An 18,072-nucleotide genomic window follows, 5' to 3' on the forward strand; every position below is an offset into this window, starting at 1 on the left:
TCTTTTTAGTTTATAATGCCTAACACAATTTTTAAAAATGGAAAGGCAAGGCCCTTCTTACTATATTTTTCATATTCCTAGTCATTAGTTCTTCCATAACAACTTTAAATGTATGTAACCCAGTTTCACAGAATTTTTCATATTTTGGTATCTGGGAATTCTTTTAATAGGAATCAATAAAATCTAATACTGAGAGGCCATATATGGTAGAGAGCAGTGGTTAAATAAATGAACTTTTTAGCTGAAGTCAATTTGGACAAATGTCTTAACCTTTTATATAAAATAACAGTAGTACTTACACAATAGTCTTAAGAGGATGAAATAATACCTATTAGGCATTTAATACAGTGTTACACACTTGTAGGAGCTGCTCAAGAAATACTAGTTACACAATTAAATCCTACAGACAATGGAAAAAGACCTACCTGTAACTGGGAAGTGGGAAAACTCCTTGAGGGTGGAGACTTGGTTTTCCAGTAAGGAATTCAGAGTGCAAAGTGATGTGTGACTTTATAAAACTACTTACAAATTTTAGATCTCAAAGGCATTAAAAAAAAAAAAAATCCAGCAAAGTTTGTTTTAAAAATGCAAAGATGAACATGTAAAACCATGGGGGGAAAATTCTGGTCCTTTCCCAAATTTCAGTTGTAATTTTTATGTATTTTGTCTCTTTTATATTGCCTTATTTTGTAAATATGATCACAAAATTAAATAATTCAAAAGTTACCCTTTATGCTTATCACTGTTAACACTTTTAATAGAAAAAATTAGAAAATGAAGGGAAAACCAACCAAAATCTTCCAAATGAGGGTAGTAAATTAAGATGAAGACAAGGAAAACACCATTCTTCCTAAGAGTAAGAATGTACTGCCCTGGCATATAGTAGGCTATATACTAGGTATGTTCTCTCCTGTGCTGCCACAGCAGCAGTGGGAGAACAGGTAGAGGGAGGGAACTGAGCTGCACTCAGTAGAAATGGTTAGTGCACTATGAAAGGAAAAGACTCTCCAAGTTCCTACAGGATTCTTACCTACAGAACAACATAAAGTAATAGAATTGACTTTTTCAATGCACTAATGATAACCCCCAAAAGCCAACTCCGTCTTTAGAGTTGACAATCTAGTAATGACACCTAGTAGAAAACACAGTACTTCCCTTGCTGCTCTCCTAAGTTTTGCCTAGCATCATTTGGCAAGACTCTTAGAAAAAATCCCTTGCTTAATCTCCTTACTTACTGCAATAAGTAGTGCAATTCAAAGAATCTCCAATGAAGGAAGCCAGTGTCTACTTCCCATCCTCATTAAAGAAATCATGCTGCGTCCATTCATTCTTCAGAAATCAGTGGCATGGTAATAATGCTAGTGACAATTGGAAAATATCTCTTCTTTTATGTGTTACTGGACATAGCAATATGGCCTAGACAAAAAGGCCTAGACATTGTGATTAGTCAAATAAGATTTTAAAAAAAGCTTGTGAGGGGAGGGCTAATAAAACGTAATTAACAGAAAAACTAAATCTTAAATTTTTGCTCAATTGTCTTTCTATCATTTATTAAAAGCTTCAGTTATTAATTACTTGATTATCTGGCAGTGACCACAGCCAACACTGCCTCTTAAATTAACTGGTAATAAAATATGTTTCTTAGAGGTATCATTCCCAAGCAGATACCAACCCACTGGGCCAATTTATTACTGTGTAGTTGTGCTGACTGCATTCTAAGAAACAATGAGCTCTCCATTTCTGGTTTTAGAAAAAGTTCCTGTAATGACAGCAGAAAGCTGATAAGGTTATGTGGGCTAATTTCCATGCTAAGAATCTTCTATAGCAACAATTCTTTTAGAGTAAGCCAGTTATGTCCCTCTTGAATACCAGATTTTTTCCTAAGAAAATTCCACCTGTGCACATCACTAAAAATGTAACTAACAACTTCAGGAAGTTAAAAAAAATTCCTGACCCTTATCCAGGGAATCAGATCAAAAGCTACTATAAGGTTTCCAAAATCCCTAGCAGGGCCTTGTTCTGAGCAAACTTGAGACTAGAGTTGTACTGGAAAGGCTTATGAGCAGGTAAGAGAAAGAGCAGCCAGTAGGAAAATACAAGGTAAGGACAATAAAAGCAAAAGAGAGAAGAGATCACAGCCACACTAAAGCACATACTCTAACAGCACAATGTTTATTCATTCATTTGAAAAATATTTTACTATTATGTACTAGGCAAGGTACTAAGAGATAGTGATCAAACTCTGATGTAGCTAACATGGTTCTTGCTTTCACACAGCTTTCAAGTATCAGGAAAAGACAATCATCTTGATGAATAATCAACTGAGATACATTAATAATAAAGAAAATATATTTTATGAGAGCCTACAACAAAAGAACCTAGCTTAGACTGAAGGCTCACAAAAGCTTCCCTAAAGTAAGGTTAAGGTGAAATCTAACAATAGGAGTTCTCTGCATAAATGGGAGTGGGAGAGAAAATTAATATAAGCCTTACATACTGAGAGAACCATATATTCAGGCCACATATGGTGCAGGGAATATTGGAGATTAGACAGTTTTACTATGAAATTAGGAAGATGTGGGTTCTCTTATTAATAGCTTTCTTCTTAGGCTGTTACTTCTGTAAAAATAGCAGTATATGCAGCATAGGGTAGTCGAGAGAATTAAATCAGAGAATATATCTAAAGCACTATATAAAATGCCATGGCACACAGTTAAGTGTTTACTAAACATTAGTGATGATAAGTATACAATAGTTAAGAGAACCTATATTTAGTATGTATTAAATTGCCTGAGTACATTCAACCCCATAAATATTAGTGGTCCTTAAAGCTACCAGTAACAAATTTCTAAAGCAATATAAAAGCAACTTAAATATTTTAATAATGCTTGCTCCTCATTTTTACTTATATAAATGTGCTAAAAACAGCTGTATTTATATACAGAACAAATAGTTGCCCATTGGTACCCACTGGGGACTGGTTCCAGGACCCTCCTCAGATACCAAAATCTGCACATGTGGCCCTGTTGAACCCGCATATATGAAGTCAGTCCTCCATGTCCTCAGGTTTCATATCCTGCAAATATGGAATCTTGATACGTGTCTGATTGTGGATGTAGAATCTGCAGGTACAGAGGGCCGACTACTGAAAAAAATTCACGAGTAGACCCATGCAGTTCAAACTTGTGTTGTTCATGGGTCAACTGTACATGTTATCTTCACATAAGGACTACAATGTACTTCACTATTGATTCTATAAAAAAACTAACAATTAACTGAAAAATTGTGGTTAATGTTTAAGTGAAATAAGTTGAAGAACAATTCAAAAAGAAAATATTTATATTTCACTTTACCTCTAGGCAAAGTATTATATGGATCCCCAGTAATAGATAATGGACTATCTATGTATAACTCTGTAAATATTCATATAAATACACCCTTTTCGGATTGATGCTCTCCATTACCTTTGTGTACTGAGGACATTTTCCCCAAACTTAAATATCTCTAATACATCTCCTGGCCTGAGATTGCTCAATAGATAAGAACTGAGGCATCAAGACACTTAACTGCTGTACTACAACAATGCCACATTACCTGGAAAACTAGTCTTCATTATATCAATTCCAACTTGCAGCTCAGGTTCAGCAGCAAGCACCGCGTAATCCCCTTGATGAGAGATGTTAAAGTTGAAATTCGGATAAGGATTCGATGAGTCCTTTGCAAGAACTGGTTTTCCTTTTGCTGTTCTTTGCAAACGAATATGATTCCAAGGGATATTCAATTTCTCTGCAACTAATTTCCTTATCATCAGACGACCAGCCTGTTAAGTACATAAAACATTTGGTATGTATTGATGTCTACTGAAGATACAAGCACACTGTGTGTAAAAGTGTATTTTTTTGGTTTCTAAAATTTTCATTTTTAAAACTTTTCAAAATACTTAAGTATTAAACATACTTTAATTAAGACTTAAGCAATGCTTAAGTAGATAAAAGGTTAAAGCTCGCCTTAACAATTCCCTCTCCTTCACTAGTAACCAAAGTTAACAGCTGGTATCCTTTCAGTCTTTTCTGTATTTAAGTTAAGTGTGCATTTACATGTTTTTGCTAACTGTACATATAAACACAAACATGAGACTATACTTATGTCATATTTTACCACATATAAGCTTTTACATTTATAAGTATTGGGAATTATTTTATGTCTGTACACATTGGTCTGGTCCACGCAGCTTTAACTGTAACATATTTCATTAATATTATTTCCCATTTATTGGACATTTTAGGCTGGCTTTAGACTTGCTGTCATAAATAACTCTGCAAGAAGCAGCCCTATTGTATCTACATCTGTGCATATGTATTTCTGGATCCCATATATTGATCACTCAGCTTCAACAATTAGCAAGGCATTACCTATCTTGTTCTGCTCTCCCGTCTCCATTTATTATTTTTTTAAAAATTACTGAACACACACACACACACACACACACACACACACACACACACACACACAAGAATATAAGACGACAAAGCATATATTTTAAAAAATATCTTTCAGGTCTTTTTTTCTTCTTTCATTCTAACACTAACTAAATTTTAAACACTGCAGGCTTTTAAAAGTAGCTCATTTCACAATTCCTTACAGATTATAAGTGTAAAAAATGTTCACCAATGTGCCTTAACAATTATAAACTAGCCTACATTTCAAACAGAAAGGTGTTTGAATATGTAACATTTTTAATAATCGACTGTCTTTTAAATGATAGTAATTCACGATTGTTTACAAAATTGCGTTATATAGTAGATTGTTTTGAAATCCAGTTTTCCATTTGCTGCTTCAAAATACATTGCTAAAACAAATCTACATAAAATATTGTTTCCTATGCCATCTAGTGAGGAAGGTATCTTCTCCAGGCTTCAATTTCATTGGCTTCCATCCCACGGAGCGCAGGGCTAGAAACCAAATCATACTGACAATTTCTAGGGCCTACCACGTGTAGGGTGTCCCTGGAGAATGGTGGGATATTTAACAGGCAGAATAAGCATGGGCTATGAACCCACGCCAAGAAAAAAATTTAAAGATAAAGACATAAAAACATTCATTATAGAAAAAAAAATTTTTGTTGGCCTTCCTACATTTATTTCACGGGTTTAGTAAGGTCTCCATTTTCAATAACGGGGAAAGAGATAATTTTTACAGCGATCGAGGCCTCCGAGGCGGTTACAATGGCCGTGGAAACCAGGCCGTGTGTGGCCTGCAATCCCACAGCGCTGGCCATTGTCGCCCGGGCCGGCCACAGGCTCCACAGCGAGAGCGCCGCCGACAGGGCGGGAGTGTGAGGTCTCTACAGCCTGGCCCGCCTCCCCCAACATCTGCTACCAAGACTCTAAATACCAAAAAGACCCGCAGTACCATGGCTGCCTTAGCGTCCCGGGCAAAGACGAACTGGCCAATGCGCTCCTTCTCCTCGGGCTGGATCGATCGCACTGCCAGCAGCCATTCGGCTCGGCTCGGCAGCCAAGTGCCGCAGGAAAAGGCCCAGCGCACGCCCTCCATGGATGGCACCGAGCAGAACCGCTTGGCAGGGAAAACCATACACTGAAGGAGCACTTCGCCGCTACCTCTGGCCTGATGGCGCGGATGCAAACGTCGCCCCACCCCCTTCTTCCCAGCGTCCGTGGGCGGGGGAAGGGACGTCGCTACGCAGACGGGCCCGTTGCCCACCGATAGCCCTCCCAGCCCGCCCCCAACTCAGCCACCTCCTTTCGGAGAAAAAGCAGCTAGGGGCGGAGATCAGCCCTGCGCTTTGCGGCATTGTTTGACGTTACGCAGGCGTGGCTTCGGAGACGAGCGAAGGGCGGGACCAAGGCCGAGAGCCCGACAGTTACGCCACTCACACTTGCGGAAGAGTTAACGGGACAGTGGTGCAGGCCAATCGCAACCAGTCCTCTGGAAGCTGGGAGACTGGGGTGGAGACTTCGGAGACTGCAGTTGCAGGTGGGTGAGCTCCGGGGTCTGAGGGAGGAGTGGGATGGTGGCCCTTATTCCCTGGGTCTGGGTTGGCCCCTGTGACCCACAGAGACAGCTGATGCTGTCGCTCCTTCGTGTACAGGGCACGAGAGGTTTCCACTTCTAGGAGGGGGTCTGCAGTGGTGGCTGCTGGAGTTGTGCAACGCGGCAACCCTGAGTTGCTTCTTTCCCTGCCCCCTAGCCCCATCGGCCTAAGACCCATCCTCACACCGTACGCTCCCAACCCTTAGCAGCCACCTACCTGAAACCGTCCCTCCGAAGGCCAAGCAGAGGCACTGCCCCCAGTGCGGAACACCGACCTCGCCTGAATCCGAGGTTGCCAGCGAGCAGCTGGGCTAATGCTGGCAGTTTATTTGGGGGCGATGAAGCGATCCAGGTGCTGTTTTCTATTGCCAAGCCTGGGTTAGAGCCCTAGCGAGGAAACAGGATTCCATTGTTGAGGCTGCAGTGTTTCCATCATGACAGAGGTCCTTTCTCTAACAGCAGCAGAAACAAGTAAATAACTCTGCTCAGTTATTTTCACAGGCTTCATGAAGGGTCATACTGATGTATGTCTGCTTCCTTAGTTGTTCCGTATAGGCTGTTGTTGATTCTCGTATGAAAGCCCACGCGATCCAAGTGCCCTGCAGGTTTTGTTCCAGGGAAAAGGTCTCTGCAGATGACTGTAAATGACTACCTGGAGGTCGATTCAAGTGCAGTACTGCGGGATTCAGCCGATTTCCTTCTTCCTCTGACTGCCAGGAAATACCAGCCAAAGGCCAGCAGTAGTAATTAACACAATTACCTTCCTATTATCTCTGTCTCTTTAAGATGGTTTCTATTCTGTTTTTATCTATACTTGTTTTCGTTAACTTTTCATGATATAAGCCCCCTCGAATCCCTCGAAAGTAGATGGTATTCTGAGCGCACACACACACACACACAGAAATTCAGATCCCTAAAGGACAGTAAAATGAATTATTGGCTTAATATATCATCTTAGCTAACCAAAAGCTTGTGTCACCTACCATATTGAAAATCTGCTTACCAGCTGCAGGGAGCTTACAATCTGGTAAGGCAAATAAATCATATGCATAAAAAGTACAAGAGACAGTGTAAAGATACATAAGGTAATACTAATACCCATATCATCAATGATCATAACTCACTTCTTTATTTTTAAGAATCATATAACTTTTCATTCTTGCCTTTTAAATTGATTTTTATAACTTTGGTACATTATACGTTTCTGCTTCCAAAACACTTCTGTGTACGTTATCGCACATGTTATGTGCAGCACTTATTACTGATGGAGACACTGAGCTCAGAAAGAGAATTTGTTTAAATTCAAGTTTAGGAATTCATATCCCATTATTTTCCCATCGAACAAGATCTCTGTGTGTCAAATCTATGGAGTCTAATACACAGACAGTAATGTAGGGATTATTTGTACTTGTTATATCTAGAATATTCTCCCCTTCTCCCATTATCACATTCCTTGTTTTCTCTGTATCATTCAGCCCCAAATGTCCTACCAAACAGAGTATCTCTGTTCACACAGTCTAAAATAGCTCACTCTCCCCACTCCCAAACCTCAGCCCCAAACCTAGCATCCTAGTGAATAAATTTTATAGGTTTGTTTAATCCCCTTCCCTGTGTACTTTTAAAAATCTTCTGTGTCATCCTCTAGAGCTTAACTTAAACCTTCTCTTAGGGCCTACTTCAGAGTACCTTTTCTCAAAACAGTATTGTTTATATAATTCATTTGGCAGTTAATCTAGTATTGCCTTATGACATCTCTTTTACTGTCCTGAATTATTTGCGTGTGCACTATCTTGCAAAATAGAATGGATAGTACTTGAGCGGGAATGTCATGTAAACCTTTTACAAATAGGACACATGAGTAAATGTTATTAATGCCTCCACAATTAACGTCAAGGGTAACACTGCTTTTTATATCCCATCTGCCTTTACTTCCCTCACTCACTTTTATTAAGGAAATATAAATATGCAGTTCATAACTTGCCTATGTTAAATGAACCCAACAATTTTATTAAAATATTTTTTATTGCATTGATCAGGGGAAGAAGAGGACTAAAGTAATAGAGGCTCACTGAGTCTGTAATGATTGTCTTGCTTGATGCTGATCTGTGGCTTCTTAGCAGGATTCTGGGAGACTCATTTTGTGTTTCCAGCTCTACCACTAATTGTTTGTGTGACTTTGGTTACAGAGGATCCTATGCGTGATGTAACCTTTTCCAGGTATTAATTTCAATGGAAAGGCATTGGATGAGATCATCTCTAAGTCTAGGTGTTTTTTGGATATATTCACTAACTTTTTATTGGGTCACAAACTTTATTCTACCTCAAACCTTTTCCCCCCGCCCAAGACTTCCTTGAGTAGCTCCCTAATTCTACCAGTTTCTCAATGAAAAAAGTATGATGGTCCTTTTCTTTGACTCCCTATATCCAATCTATCTCTAAATGTTTTTGGCTGTACTTCTAAAATACAGCTAAATCCATTTATTTCTCTTTATTTCCACTGTTAACACTCTGGTATAACTCACCATCACTTTTCATCTGAAATACTAATCATTTTTCTAGCCTGCCTGAGAAAGGGGAGCACTATCTTCCAATGTCTGCCTTCCATGCCATAGCACAACCTGCTTTCAGAGCTAAATCTAGAAATCCATGCCCTTAATCTTTATGCTATATTGCCCTCTAATTAGACTGAGAAGGAGAGGCCAGCAAGGTAAGAAACCTAAAGAATGTTGTGGCACAGAAACTAAAAGATGAGTGTTTCAAGAAGGACTAGTTAACAGTATGAATATTCCTAAGAGGTGAAATAAGGAGAGAGAAATGAAAATTTAGCTTCAAGATGGCATTGTGGTGACATTGACAAGGGCAGTTTTAATGGAGTAAAATAAAGAAATTTTATTGTAGTGGGTTGAGACAATAACTGGAGGTGACACTACCACAGAGTGTTCTTGAAAGTTTTTCAAAGTTTTTCTGGATTTAGGAAGTAGAAAAATGGGATGGTAGCTAGAGGGGAATAAAAGATCAGATGATAGATTTTTGTTTGATGTTTGTTTAAAGATGAAAGATAGTAGAAGTGGCATGCTGTTGGAAAATGTCCAGAAGTGTGGCGAAATTGTTAATGTAGGAGAAGCGAGGGGTGTGTGTGTGTGTGTGTGTTCACCATTCTAAAGCGGACTCCAGAGTAGAGAACCTTGTCTATGCTGTTTTTAGCTGCATTTCTAGTATCTAGAATAGTGCCTGCCACAATATTTGTTACTCCACAAACTAATATTTGTTGAATAAATGAATGACTTGGACTCCTCATACCTTCTTTCAATTCGTTCTTGATACATTAGCTACAAAAATATTTTTTTAAAAAATGATGTCATGTCACTGTCCGGTTTAAAATGATCAGTTGTTCCTATTTCACTTGGAATAAACTCCCAGCTCCTGTGACCCATAGGATTCTGCCTGAGGTAGCAACTGCTTTCTGCAGCCCTATCTCCTGACCCTCTTGCTTTCATTAACTACTCCAGCCATATTGGCTGCCTTTAATTTCCTAAACCTGAAGGACTCCTTTCCCCCTGTAGGGCTTTATATATGATTTCTCTCACTATCTCCTTACCTTCTTATGATTCAGTTCTCAAATGACACTTCAGAAAGGCTTTCCCTAGTAGTGTAGTGGATGAAAGCAAGGGCTCTCAACCCAGACTGAGTTCACATACCAACCTCCCCACTTACTTGCTATATGATCTTAGCCAAATTACTTAAATTATCAAAGCCCATTTTCTCTCTCTTAAAGTGAAGATAAGTATCTGCTTTATTTAGGTTTTTTGAAGATTAAAAGCCTATGTGTAAAACATATAGCATGGGCCAGGCGCGGTGGCTCATGCCTATTGTCACAGCAGTTTGGGAAGCTGAGGCGCAAGTATCACCTAAGGCCAGGAGTTTGAGCCCAACCTGGGTAATATAGTGAGATCCTATCTCTTAAAAAAAAAAAAAATTAGCCAAGTGTACTAATGCACACCTGTAATCCTAGCTACTCAGGAGGCTGAAGTGGGAGGATTGCTTGAACCAGGAGGTTGAGGCTTCAGTGAGCTGTGATCCTGCCACTGTACTCTATCCTGGGTGACGCAGCAAGAGTCTCTCAAAAAACCAAAACATAGTACAAAGCATGGCACATAATAAACACTATATAAGCATTCACCGTTACCCCTTTTGTTACTGTCTGAAATTGAATGCCCTCATTGTTCATTTTTATTTCTACTTCCTACTATGTCTTCACAGTATTTATAAAAACTTATAGTACCTTATTTATTATGTCTTCTTCACCAGATACTGAACAACAAAAAAGCAAGGACCATGTCTGTCTTTTATTCTCTTTGCTATCTCTAGTGCCTAATTCAGTGCTTGTCATATAGTTAGCATCTATAATAAATATTTACTAGAATAGGCCAGAAATCATGCCACATATTGAAACATCAGTGACCAAACTAAGATCACTGTAGGACCCAATGAAATCAAAGCCCAGATCAGGTAGAGCACAGCTTTAATGTTCTACTTTTATCAAGTGGTATTTGATTTTTGTCATTACTTTTTTATCAAAGGCTTCGTTCTTAGGCTTGACTCTTGTACCTTTATTGATTCAATTATTTAAATCAAATTTTAATGGAAGACTTTAAAACAATAAGAGAATCATTTTTAAAACTGAGTCAGTGTTTTGGGCAGGAAGGTGTTTCATTGAAGCTAGGATGCAATCTTATAAAGTATACTATTATTTTATATACTACTAAGAAAAAAAATACCAACTATGGCACAACTCTTTAAGAATTTTTTCTACTCATACAAAGAGCTCCCTTTAAAAAAAATCATATAATATCCTTTCACTTACGTACAAAGAACATAAGCAAAATTAATTGGCTGAGGCACTCCTAAAACTTCTTTTTTTTTTTTTTTTTTTTTTTTGAGACAGAGTCTCACCTTGTCACCAGGTGCCAGGCTGGAGTGCAGTGGCTCGATCTCGGCTCACTGCAACCTCCACCTCCCGGGTTCAAGCAGTTCTCCTGCCTCAGCCTCCCGAGTAGCTGGGACTACAGGCGCGTGCCACCACGCCCAGCTAATTTTTTTGTGTTTTTAGTAGAGACGGGGTTTCACCATGTTGGCCAGGATGGTCTTGATCTCTTGACCTCGTGATCCGCCCGCCTCGGCCTCCCAAAGTGCTGGGATTACAGGCGTGAGCCACCGCGCCCGGCCTAAAACTTCTTAACATTCAAAATGTCTTTTATTGATTTTCAATTCAGAGTACCCATGTCTATGTTTTGTTTTTATAGTATCATTCTCTGTTTAGAGCATTAGTGATACATCATTTCTTAAACCAATGTCCATTATTATCTCCAGGGTCTTCTTCCAAGATGCTGATGTCCATACTTCAAATTTAATACACATGTAATGACAAATATGTCATGCTACTACCCAACCAGAGTGATTGTAAGATGTCTGTCAGGTGCAGATAAGTGCGAAAAAGTTTGTGTCTTAAAATCATTGAAATAGCATAATTGAATTTGAAGACTATTTGAAGAAAAATAATTGCCTTATAAATTTTTGCCAAGAATTAAGAATTGTTTAAGTTATTGTTATTGATATTAATATTTATATATAATTTGACAATATTAACTTAATATACATTGTATCATTTAAGTCTCACAACAGTCCAGTGTGATAGGTATGTCAGATGAGGAAGGCAAAACTTCAGAGAGCCTAAGTAGGAGTCACTAGTTATTGATGAACCATTTAGGACTCTTATTTCTCTAGTTCCAAAAGCCATATTCTTTGTTATTTGCAAAATACACTATACTAATAGGATTTACTCAAATGAAATTTAAGAAATGGAAATTTTCAGCTCTTTGGATTTGTCATTCTGTGTAGAGTAAACATGGCAGATTTTTTTTTAAAGTCTTATAAAAGTGAATAGCTATGTATGATCCTTATATATTACTTTAGGATACTTGAAATTTTCTAATAAAGCTGATTTCTGTTACTATTTATAGAAATAAAAATAACTTTGTGTTTATCTCATGTGTTCCACTTATTCATTAACCATGAGGCTCAATAATTAATCCAATACAAGATCTAAATTACATACATGATTTTCCTGACAATGAAGTTAATTAAAAGTGTTTGTGGTTAGAGTTTTAAAAATTGATATTCTCAGGACCTATGCCACTATGTAGAAATATAGTTTTTATTCTTTCGGAAGTATCTCTTTTAGTCACCTATGTACTGTTTTATTTACTATTTTAAAACACAGAGAATGATTTTATACCATTGAAAAAATGATGGTTTATTTTCATTTTCTATGTTTTGCGCAAGAAGAAGGCTGGAACGTCAAAATAATTTCTGAATTGCTCTTTTGTTATCTTTTAATTTCTTAAAAATAATTATACAAGAAGTTGTAAAGCTAGAGTTTCCATGTATCCTTAACCCAGTTTCCCCAAATGGGCACATATATAAGTATAGTAAAAGATCAAAACCAGGAATTTGACATTGGTACAATGTGTGTGTGTGTAGTTTCTTCTCATTTTCTTACATGTGTAGATTCCTGTAATCTATCTAAATTATGTGTATCAATACTTCATCCCTTTTTAATGGTGAGTAGTATTCCATGATATGGATGTACCATGATTTGTTTACTCATTCACCTGTTGCACAACATTTTGGTTACTTTCAGCTTTTGGCTATACAAATGAAGCTGTTATGAAACATGTACAGGCTTTTGTGCACATGCAAGTTTTTATTTCTAATGCGCAGCAGCATGATTATTGAGTGATAAGGTATATGTATGATGAGTTTTTTTAAGAAACTGACAAACGATTTCCACCAGCAATGTATGGGTGATCCAGTGTCTCTGAACACCCTCAAGTATTTGGTGTTATCATTATATTTTATTTAAGCTATTTTGATAGATGAGTAGGATATTTCATTGCAGTCTTAATTTACATTTCTATAATGACTAATGATATTGAACATCTTTTCATGTACTTACTTGCCATCTGTATATTCTTTTTGGTGAAACAGCTCTTTGTGCCTTTTGCCCATTTTTTAAATTGAATTGTCTGGTTTTTTTAGTGGTAAGTTTTCAGATTTCTTTCTAGCTTATTTCTTTATCGGATTCAGTTTGCAAATATTTTTTTTCCTGGCTCACAGCTTGTGTTTTCATCCTCTTAACTAAAGGGACTTTCACAGAGGAAAAAATATAATTTTGATAAAATTCAATCTATTAATTTTTTCATTTATGTGTTATGCTTTTGATGTCTGAGAGCCCATTAAGGAGACCCTGGTTACAAAGGTTTTCTTCTATATTTTCCTCTAAAAGTTTTATATATTGCATTTAAATCTATTTTGAGTTAAGTTTTACATACAGTATGAGGTAGAGGTCAAGGTTCATTTTTTTATTTCCTGTGGGTATCCATTTTCTTCAGCATTTTTTGTTAAAAAGATTCTTTTTCTTCCATTGAATTACATTTGCACCTTTGTTAAAAGTCACTTGGCTATATTTGTATGGGGCTGTATCTCAATTGTGTATTGTGTTCCACTGATCTATGTGTCTTTCTTTTCACTAATATTACACAGTATTGACTACCATAGCTATAGTTAAGTCTTGAAATCAGGTAGGCTGGTGCTTCCCTCATTATTATTCTTTTTGGTTGTGTTAGATATTCCAGTTTCTTTATCATTCCATATAAATTTTACAGTAATCTATATATACAAAAAATCATGCAAGGACTTTGGTTTTTTTTTTTTTTTTCCCTGCGTGTGTGTGTGTGTGTGTGTGTGTGTCTGTGTATGCATCAAAAGCACTAATTTAATAACTAAAACATTACAAACATGCCATAGTTTTAGAAACTCTGTTTTGAATTGTCTTGACTTTTAAAAATATACTGGGACCCACAGAGAAGGGGAGCGGGCTGGGCCTTTTTTAGCTTCTGAGAAGTGCTGATTGGTCCATGCCATGAGCTCCAGGAAGATTTCTTCCATGGTAGTGCACTGGTGACTGTCAGTAGGTGTCCTGTGCACCAAGCGAGATGGTCCCACAGGGGCTGGCTGGGCCTCCCCCAGCCACATCTGCACCACTATCCCAGCGACAACCTCGAAAAAGATTCCTGGGTTCTTTTTTTTGAGATGGAGTTTTGCTCTATCACCCTGGCTGGAGTGCAGTGGCATGATCTTGGCTCACTGCAACTTCTGCCTCATGGGTTCAAGCGATTCTCCTCGCTCAGCCTCCTGAGTAGCTGAGAGTGCAGGTGCCCACCACCACATCCGGCTAATTTTGTATATTTTTGTAGAGACGGGGTTTCTCCATGTTGGTCAGGCTGGTCTTGAACTTCTGACTTTGTGATCTGCCTGCCTCGGCCTTTCAAAGTGCTGAGATTACAGGCATGAGCCACCACGCCCAGCCAATTCCTGGGTTCTTTCTGAGCCATGTAAGTCACCAGCTCTGTCTTCTTCCCTTTCTTGCTCCTCTTGTCCAACACACATGCCTGATTCTCAATCTCCAGAGAGTCTGCTGGTGCCTGTGCAGGGCCAGGGGTCTGGGAAGATACTGAGGGAATCTCCAGCACACTAAAGTGTGAGAACCTCTGTCTTAGGTACAGGTAGAGAGACAGAGAGAGAGATCTCAACTTTGCAGACTCCAACTCACAGCAAGAGAGGCTGATCCAGGTGAGCGATAGTCATTGTGGAGTGGGGCCAGGAAGGATCCTTCCTGCTGCTGCCTTGGAGTTGGGTGAACTCGGCAACATTCTTTCAGTTCACCAGATCCCCTGTTCCCACATGCTAGGACTTTGATAAAAAATGTGCTAAATCTTTCTATCAGTTTAGGGAGAATTAAGGGAACATCTTTATTAAGTTGACTTTCCCATTAGCAGGAATGGCATATCTTTCCATTTTAGTCTTCTTTGATTTCTTTTGTTAGCATTTTATATTTTTCAGCCTACAAGTGCTGTGCATGTTTTGTTAGATTTATACCTAAGTATTTACTTCAGTTTTTTGTTTTGAACTATTGTACTTTTAATTTTTGTTTTTGTTTTAATTTTTGTTTCTATGTATGTATTGCTGGTATATAGAAATATGATTGATTTTCATGTGATGCTCTTGTGTCCTGTGGCATTGCTAAACTTGCTTATTAGTTCTATGAGATTTTTTTCTGGTAGATTCCTTTGGATTTTCTACATACACTATCTTGGAATTTGCAAATAGAGGCAGTTTTGTTTCTTCCTTTCCAATGTATATGCCTTTTATTGAATTTTCTTGTTTTAGCATGCTGGCTAGAGCTTACATACACTTGGAAACTGAATAATACACTTCTAAATAAGTGTGTACTATGATGAATAGCAGTGGTAAGGGTGGATATCCTAGCTGTTTTCCTCATCTTAGGGGGAAGGCATTCCATAATGTTACTTATAGTTTTTTTGTAGATTTTCTCTATCAAATTGAGAAGGGGTATATTTGCCCCTCTCTTTCTCTTTTGCTAAGAGTTTTTCCCATAACTGGGTGTTGTATTTTTTCAAATGCTTTTTCTGCATCTTGTAATTTTTCTTTTTTAGCTGCCTAATAAGATAAATTATGCTAGTTGGTATTCAAATATTGAACCAGCCTTACATCCTTGGATAAACTTACTTGGCCATAGCGTATAATTCCTTTTATATATATTACTAAATTTTTTTGCTAATATTTTTAAAACAATTTTTACATCTATTGGTCTATAGTATGGGGTTTCATTTTTTGTTTGTTTGGGCTACTGTCTTTGTCTGGAGTATCACAATAATATTCACTTTATAAAATTAATTGGGAATCTTCCCTTTTCTTCTATTTTCTTGAAGTTGTATAGAACTGGTATTAACTCTTCTTTAAACTTTTGGTAAATTTAATTTCCTTAATGGTTACAGGGCTGTTCAAATTATATATTTCATATTGGGTGAGTTGTAGTAATGTAAGCACTTAATGCTATAAATTTTCCTCTCAGCACTATTTTAGTTGCATCTCACACATTTTGATATATTGTATTTTAGTTTTATTAAGTTTAATGTATTTTTTAAATACATTATACTTGAAACTTTCTCTTTGACCCATGGATTATTTAGAAGTGTGTTATTCTGTTTCCAAGTGCTTGGAGATGTTTATGTTATATTTTTGTTACTGATTTCTAGTTTGATTTCATTGTGGTGAAAGGATATAATCTGTGTAATTTCAATTCTTTTAAATAATTTGAAGTTTGTTTTTGTGGGACAGGATATGATTTATCTAGATATATGCTCCATGAGCACTGGGAAAGAATATGTATTCTGCTGTTGTTAGGTGAAGTTTTCTATAATTGTTGAGTTCTCTATCCTTCTTGTTTAGTTCTATTAATTTTAGAGAGAAGAGTGTTGAAGTCTCCAGCTATAATAGTGGATTTGTCTTTTTTTTTTTCAGTTTTACCAGTTTTTGCTTCACATATTTTACAGCTCTATCATTTGGTGCATATATATTTTTGATTGCTAGTCTTCTTGGTGGTGGGTGGATATTACATAATATCCCTTTCCCTTGCTCAGGTCTACTTTATCTTGTAATTATATTGCCATACCTGCTTTATTTTAACTAGTGGTTTGCATGGTATATCTTTTCCGATTCTTTTACTTTCAACCTATGTATTATATTTGAAGTGATTTTAATTTTAGGAAGCATAAAGTTGGGTCACTTTTTAATCTACTCTGGTACTCTGTCTTTTAATTGGTGTATATAGACTGCTTACATTTAGTGCAATTATTGTTATGTCAGTATTGAAGCCTGCCATTTATTTTCTGTTTTCTATTTATTCTGTGTTTATTTCTCAGTGTTTTTCTTTTCTGTCTTCCTGTGGCTTACTTGAACTTTTTTAGAATTTCATTTTGGTTTAGCTATCAGTGACTTATGAATGTTATCTCTTGCATAGATTATTATCATTATTATTGTTTTCTCAGATGGAGTTTCACTCTTGTTGCCCAGGTTGGAGTGCAGTGGCACGATCTCGGCTCACTGCAACCTCTGCCTCCCCGGTTAAATTGATTCTCCTACCTCAGCCTCTCGAGTAGCTAGGACTACAGGTGCCCACCACCACACCTGGCTAATTTTTGTGTTTTTAGTAGAGATGGGGTTTCACCGTGTTGGCCAGGCTAGTCTAGAAGTCCTGACCTCAGGTGATCTGCCTGCCTCGGCCTCCAAAGTGCTGGGATTACAGGAGTGAGCTACTGTGCCTGGCCTGCACAGATGTTTTAGTGATTATTTAGCCTTCTCTGATATGATTCTAGGTGGGGGATAGGAGGAGAAAGGTAGAAGCACCTCATTATAGCCTATCATTGGTGAAATTCTAGGCTCTCCATTGTACCTTTGCAGGCTTGGATGGGTATAGAGCCAGAATTTTTTTGTGTGTGGTCTTCTGCTGTGGTAGAGTGGTTATTTTCTTAAAACTTTTCTGTCTTGTTAGGTTGCTTCTTTCCTGGTTCTGTGACTTAAAAGAGGGCAGTTTGGGGGCTACTTATGTGTGTGCCTGTTGGTGTATCAGGGTTGCAGCTTTTGTAGAATCTGGAAGATATTAGGCAAAAGGAAAACTGAGGGAACTCACCACTATGTTGTTCCTCAGGTCACTAGTCAGTTTGATTTCATCTTTCCACTTTTCATCGTTTTCATTTATTTGTCTTCAATATATGTTTATTTATATTTATATGTACCTCCAGGGTTTGTTTGTTTGTTTGTTGTACTTAGCAGGAGAAACAGAGAAAGGTACATCTAAACCTTACTAGAAGCACAGTCTGTTTTTTTTTTTTTTTTTAATAGGGGTTATATGTATAAGAATCAAATTAAATACTATGTGAACGCTGTAGGCCAGTGCCTGGCACAGCTTACTGGCTCAGCAAATATTAGCTATTATTATCATGTATGTCATTCTTATTAATAATGATCTTAAATTGCTGTGGTAACTTTTGATAAGTACATTTATGGTTGGATCTAAGGAGCACTAAAATTGCTTTC

The 18,072-nt window shown here is 37.5% G+C and overlaps 2 protein-coding genes across 4 annotated transcripts in view; one reads left to right on the forward strand and one right to left on the reverse strand.

The window, feature by feature from the left end:
* AASDHPPT (aminoadipate-semialdehyde dehydrogenase-phosphopantetheinyl transferase) overlaps positions 1 to 18,072 on the reverse strand; it is a 75,524-nt gene that overhangs the window by 16,103 nt on the left and 41,349 nt on the right. The window contains exons 1-2 of one of the 2 annotated variants that reach the window (XM_032285712.1): positions 5,413 to 5,813; positions 3,595 to 3,820 (exon numbers count right to left, since the gene is read on the reverse strand). In XM_032285712.1, the coding sequence (XP_032141603.1) occupies positions 3,595 to 3,820; positions 5,413 to 5,595 (409 nt within the window). In that variant the 5' untranslated portion in view covers positions 5,596 to 5,813. Of the gene's footprint in view, positions 1 to 3,594; positions 3,821 to 5,412; positions 5,814 to 18,072 lie in introns of those variants that run through there. The other variant, XM_032285713.1, reaches the window with a different exon arrangement.
* The window catches only part of KBTBD3 (kelch repeat and BTB domain containing 3), a 29,989-nt gene continuing 17,484 nt past the window's right edge, over positions 5,568 to 18,072 (forward strand). Inside the window, exon 1 of one of the 2 annotated variants that reach the window (XM_032285702.1) lies at positions 5,568 to 5,997. The gene's annotated coding sequence lies outside the window, so the exon portion shown is untranslated. Of the gene's footprint in view, positions 5,998 to 11,284; positions 12,675 to 18,072 lie in introns of those variants that run through there. The other variant, XM_032285703.1, reaches the window with a different exon arrangement.

The sequence above is a fragment of the Sapajus apella genome, unplaced genomic scaffold (genome assembly GCF_009761245.1).
Source record: "Sapajus apella isolate SASKATOON/1434 unplaced genomic scaffold, GSC_monkey_1.0 scaffold16, whole genome shotgun sequence".
NCBI lineage: Eukaryota > Metazoa > Chordata > Mammalia > Primates > Cebidae > Sapajus > Sapajus apella.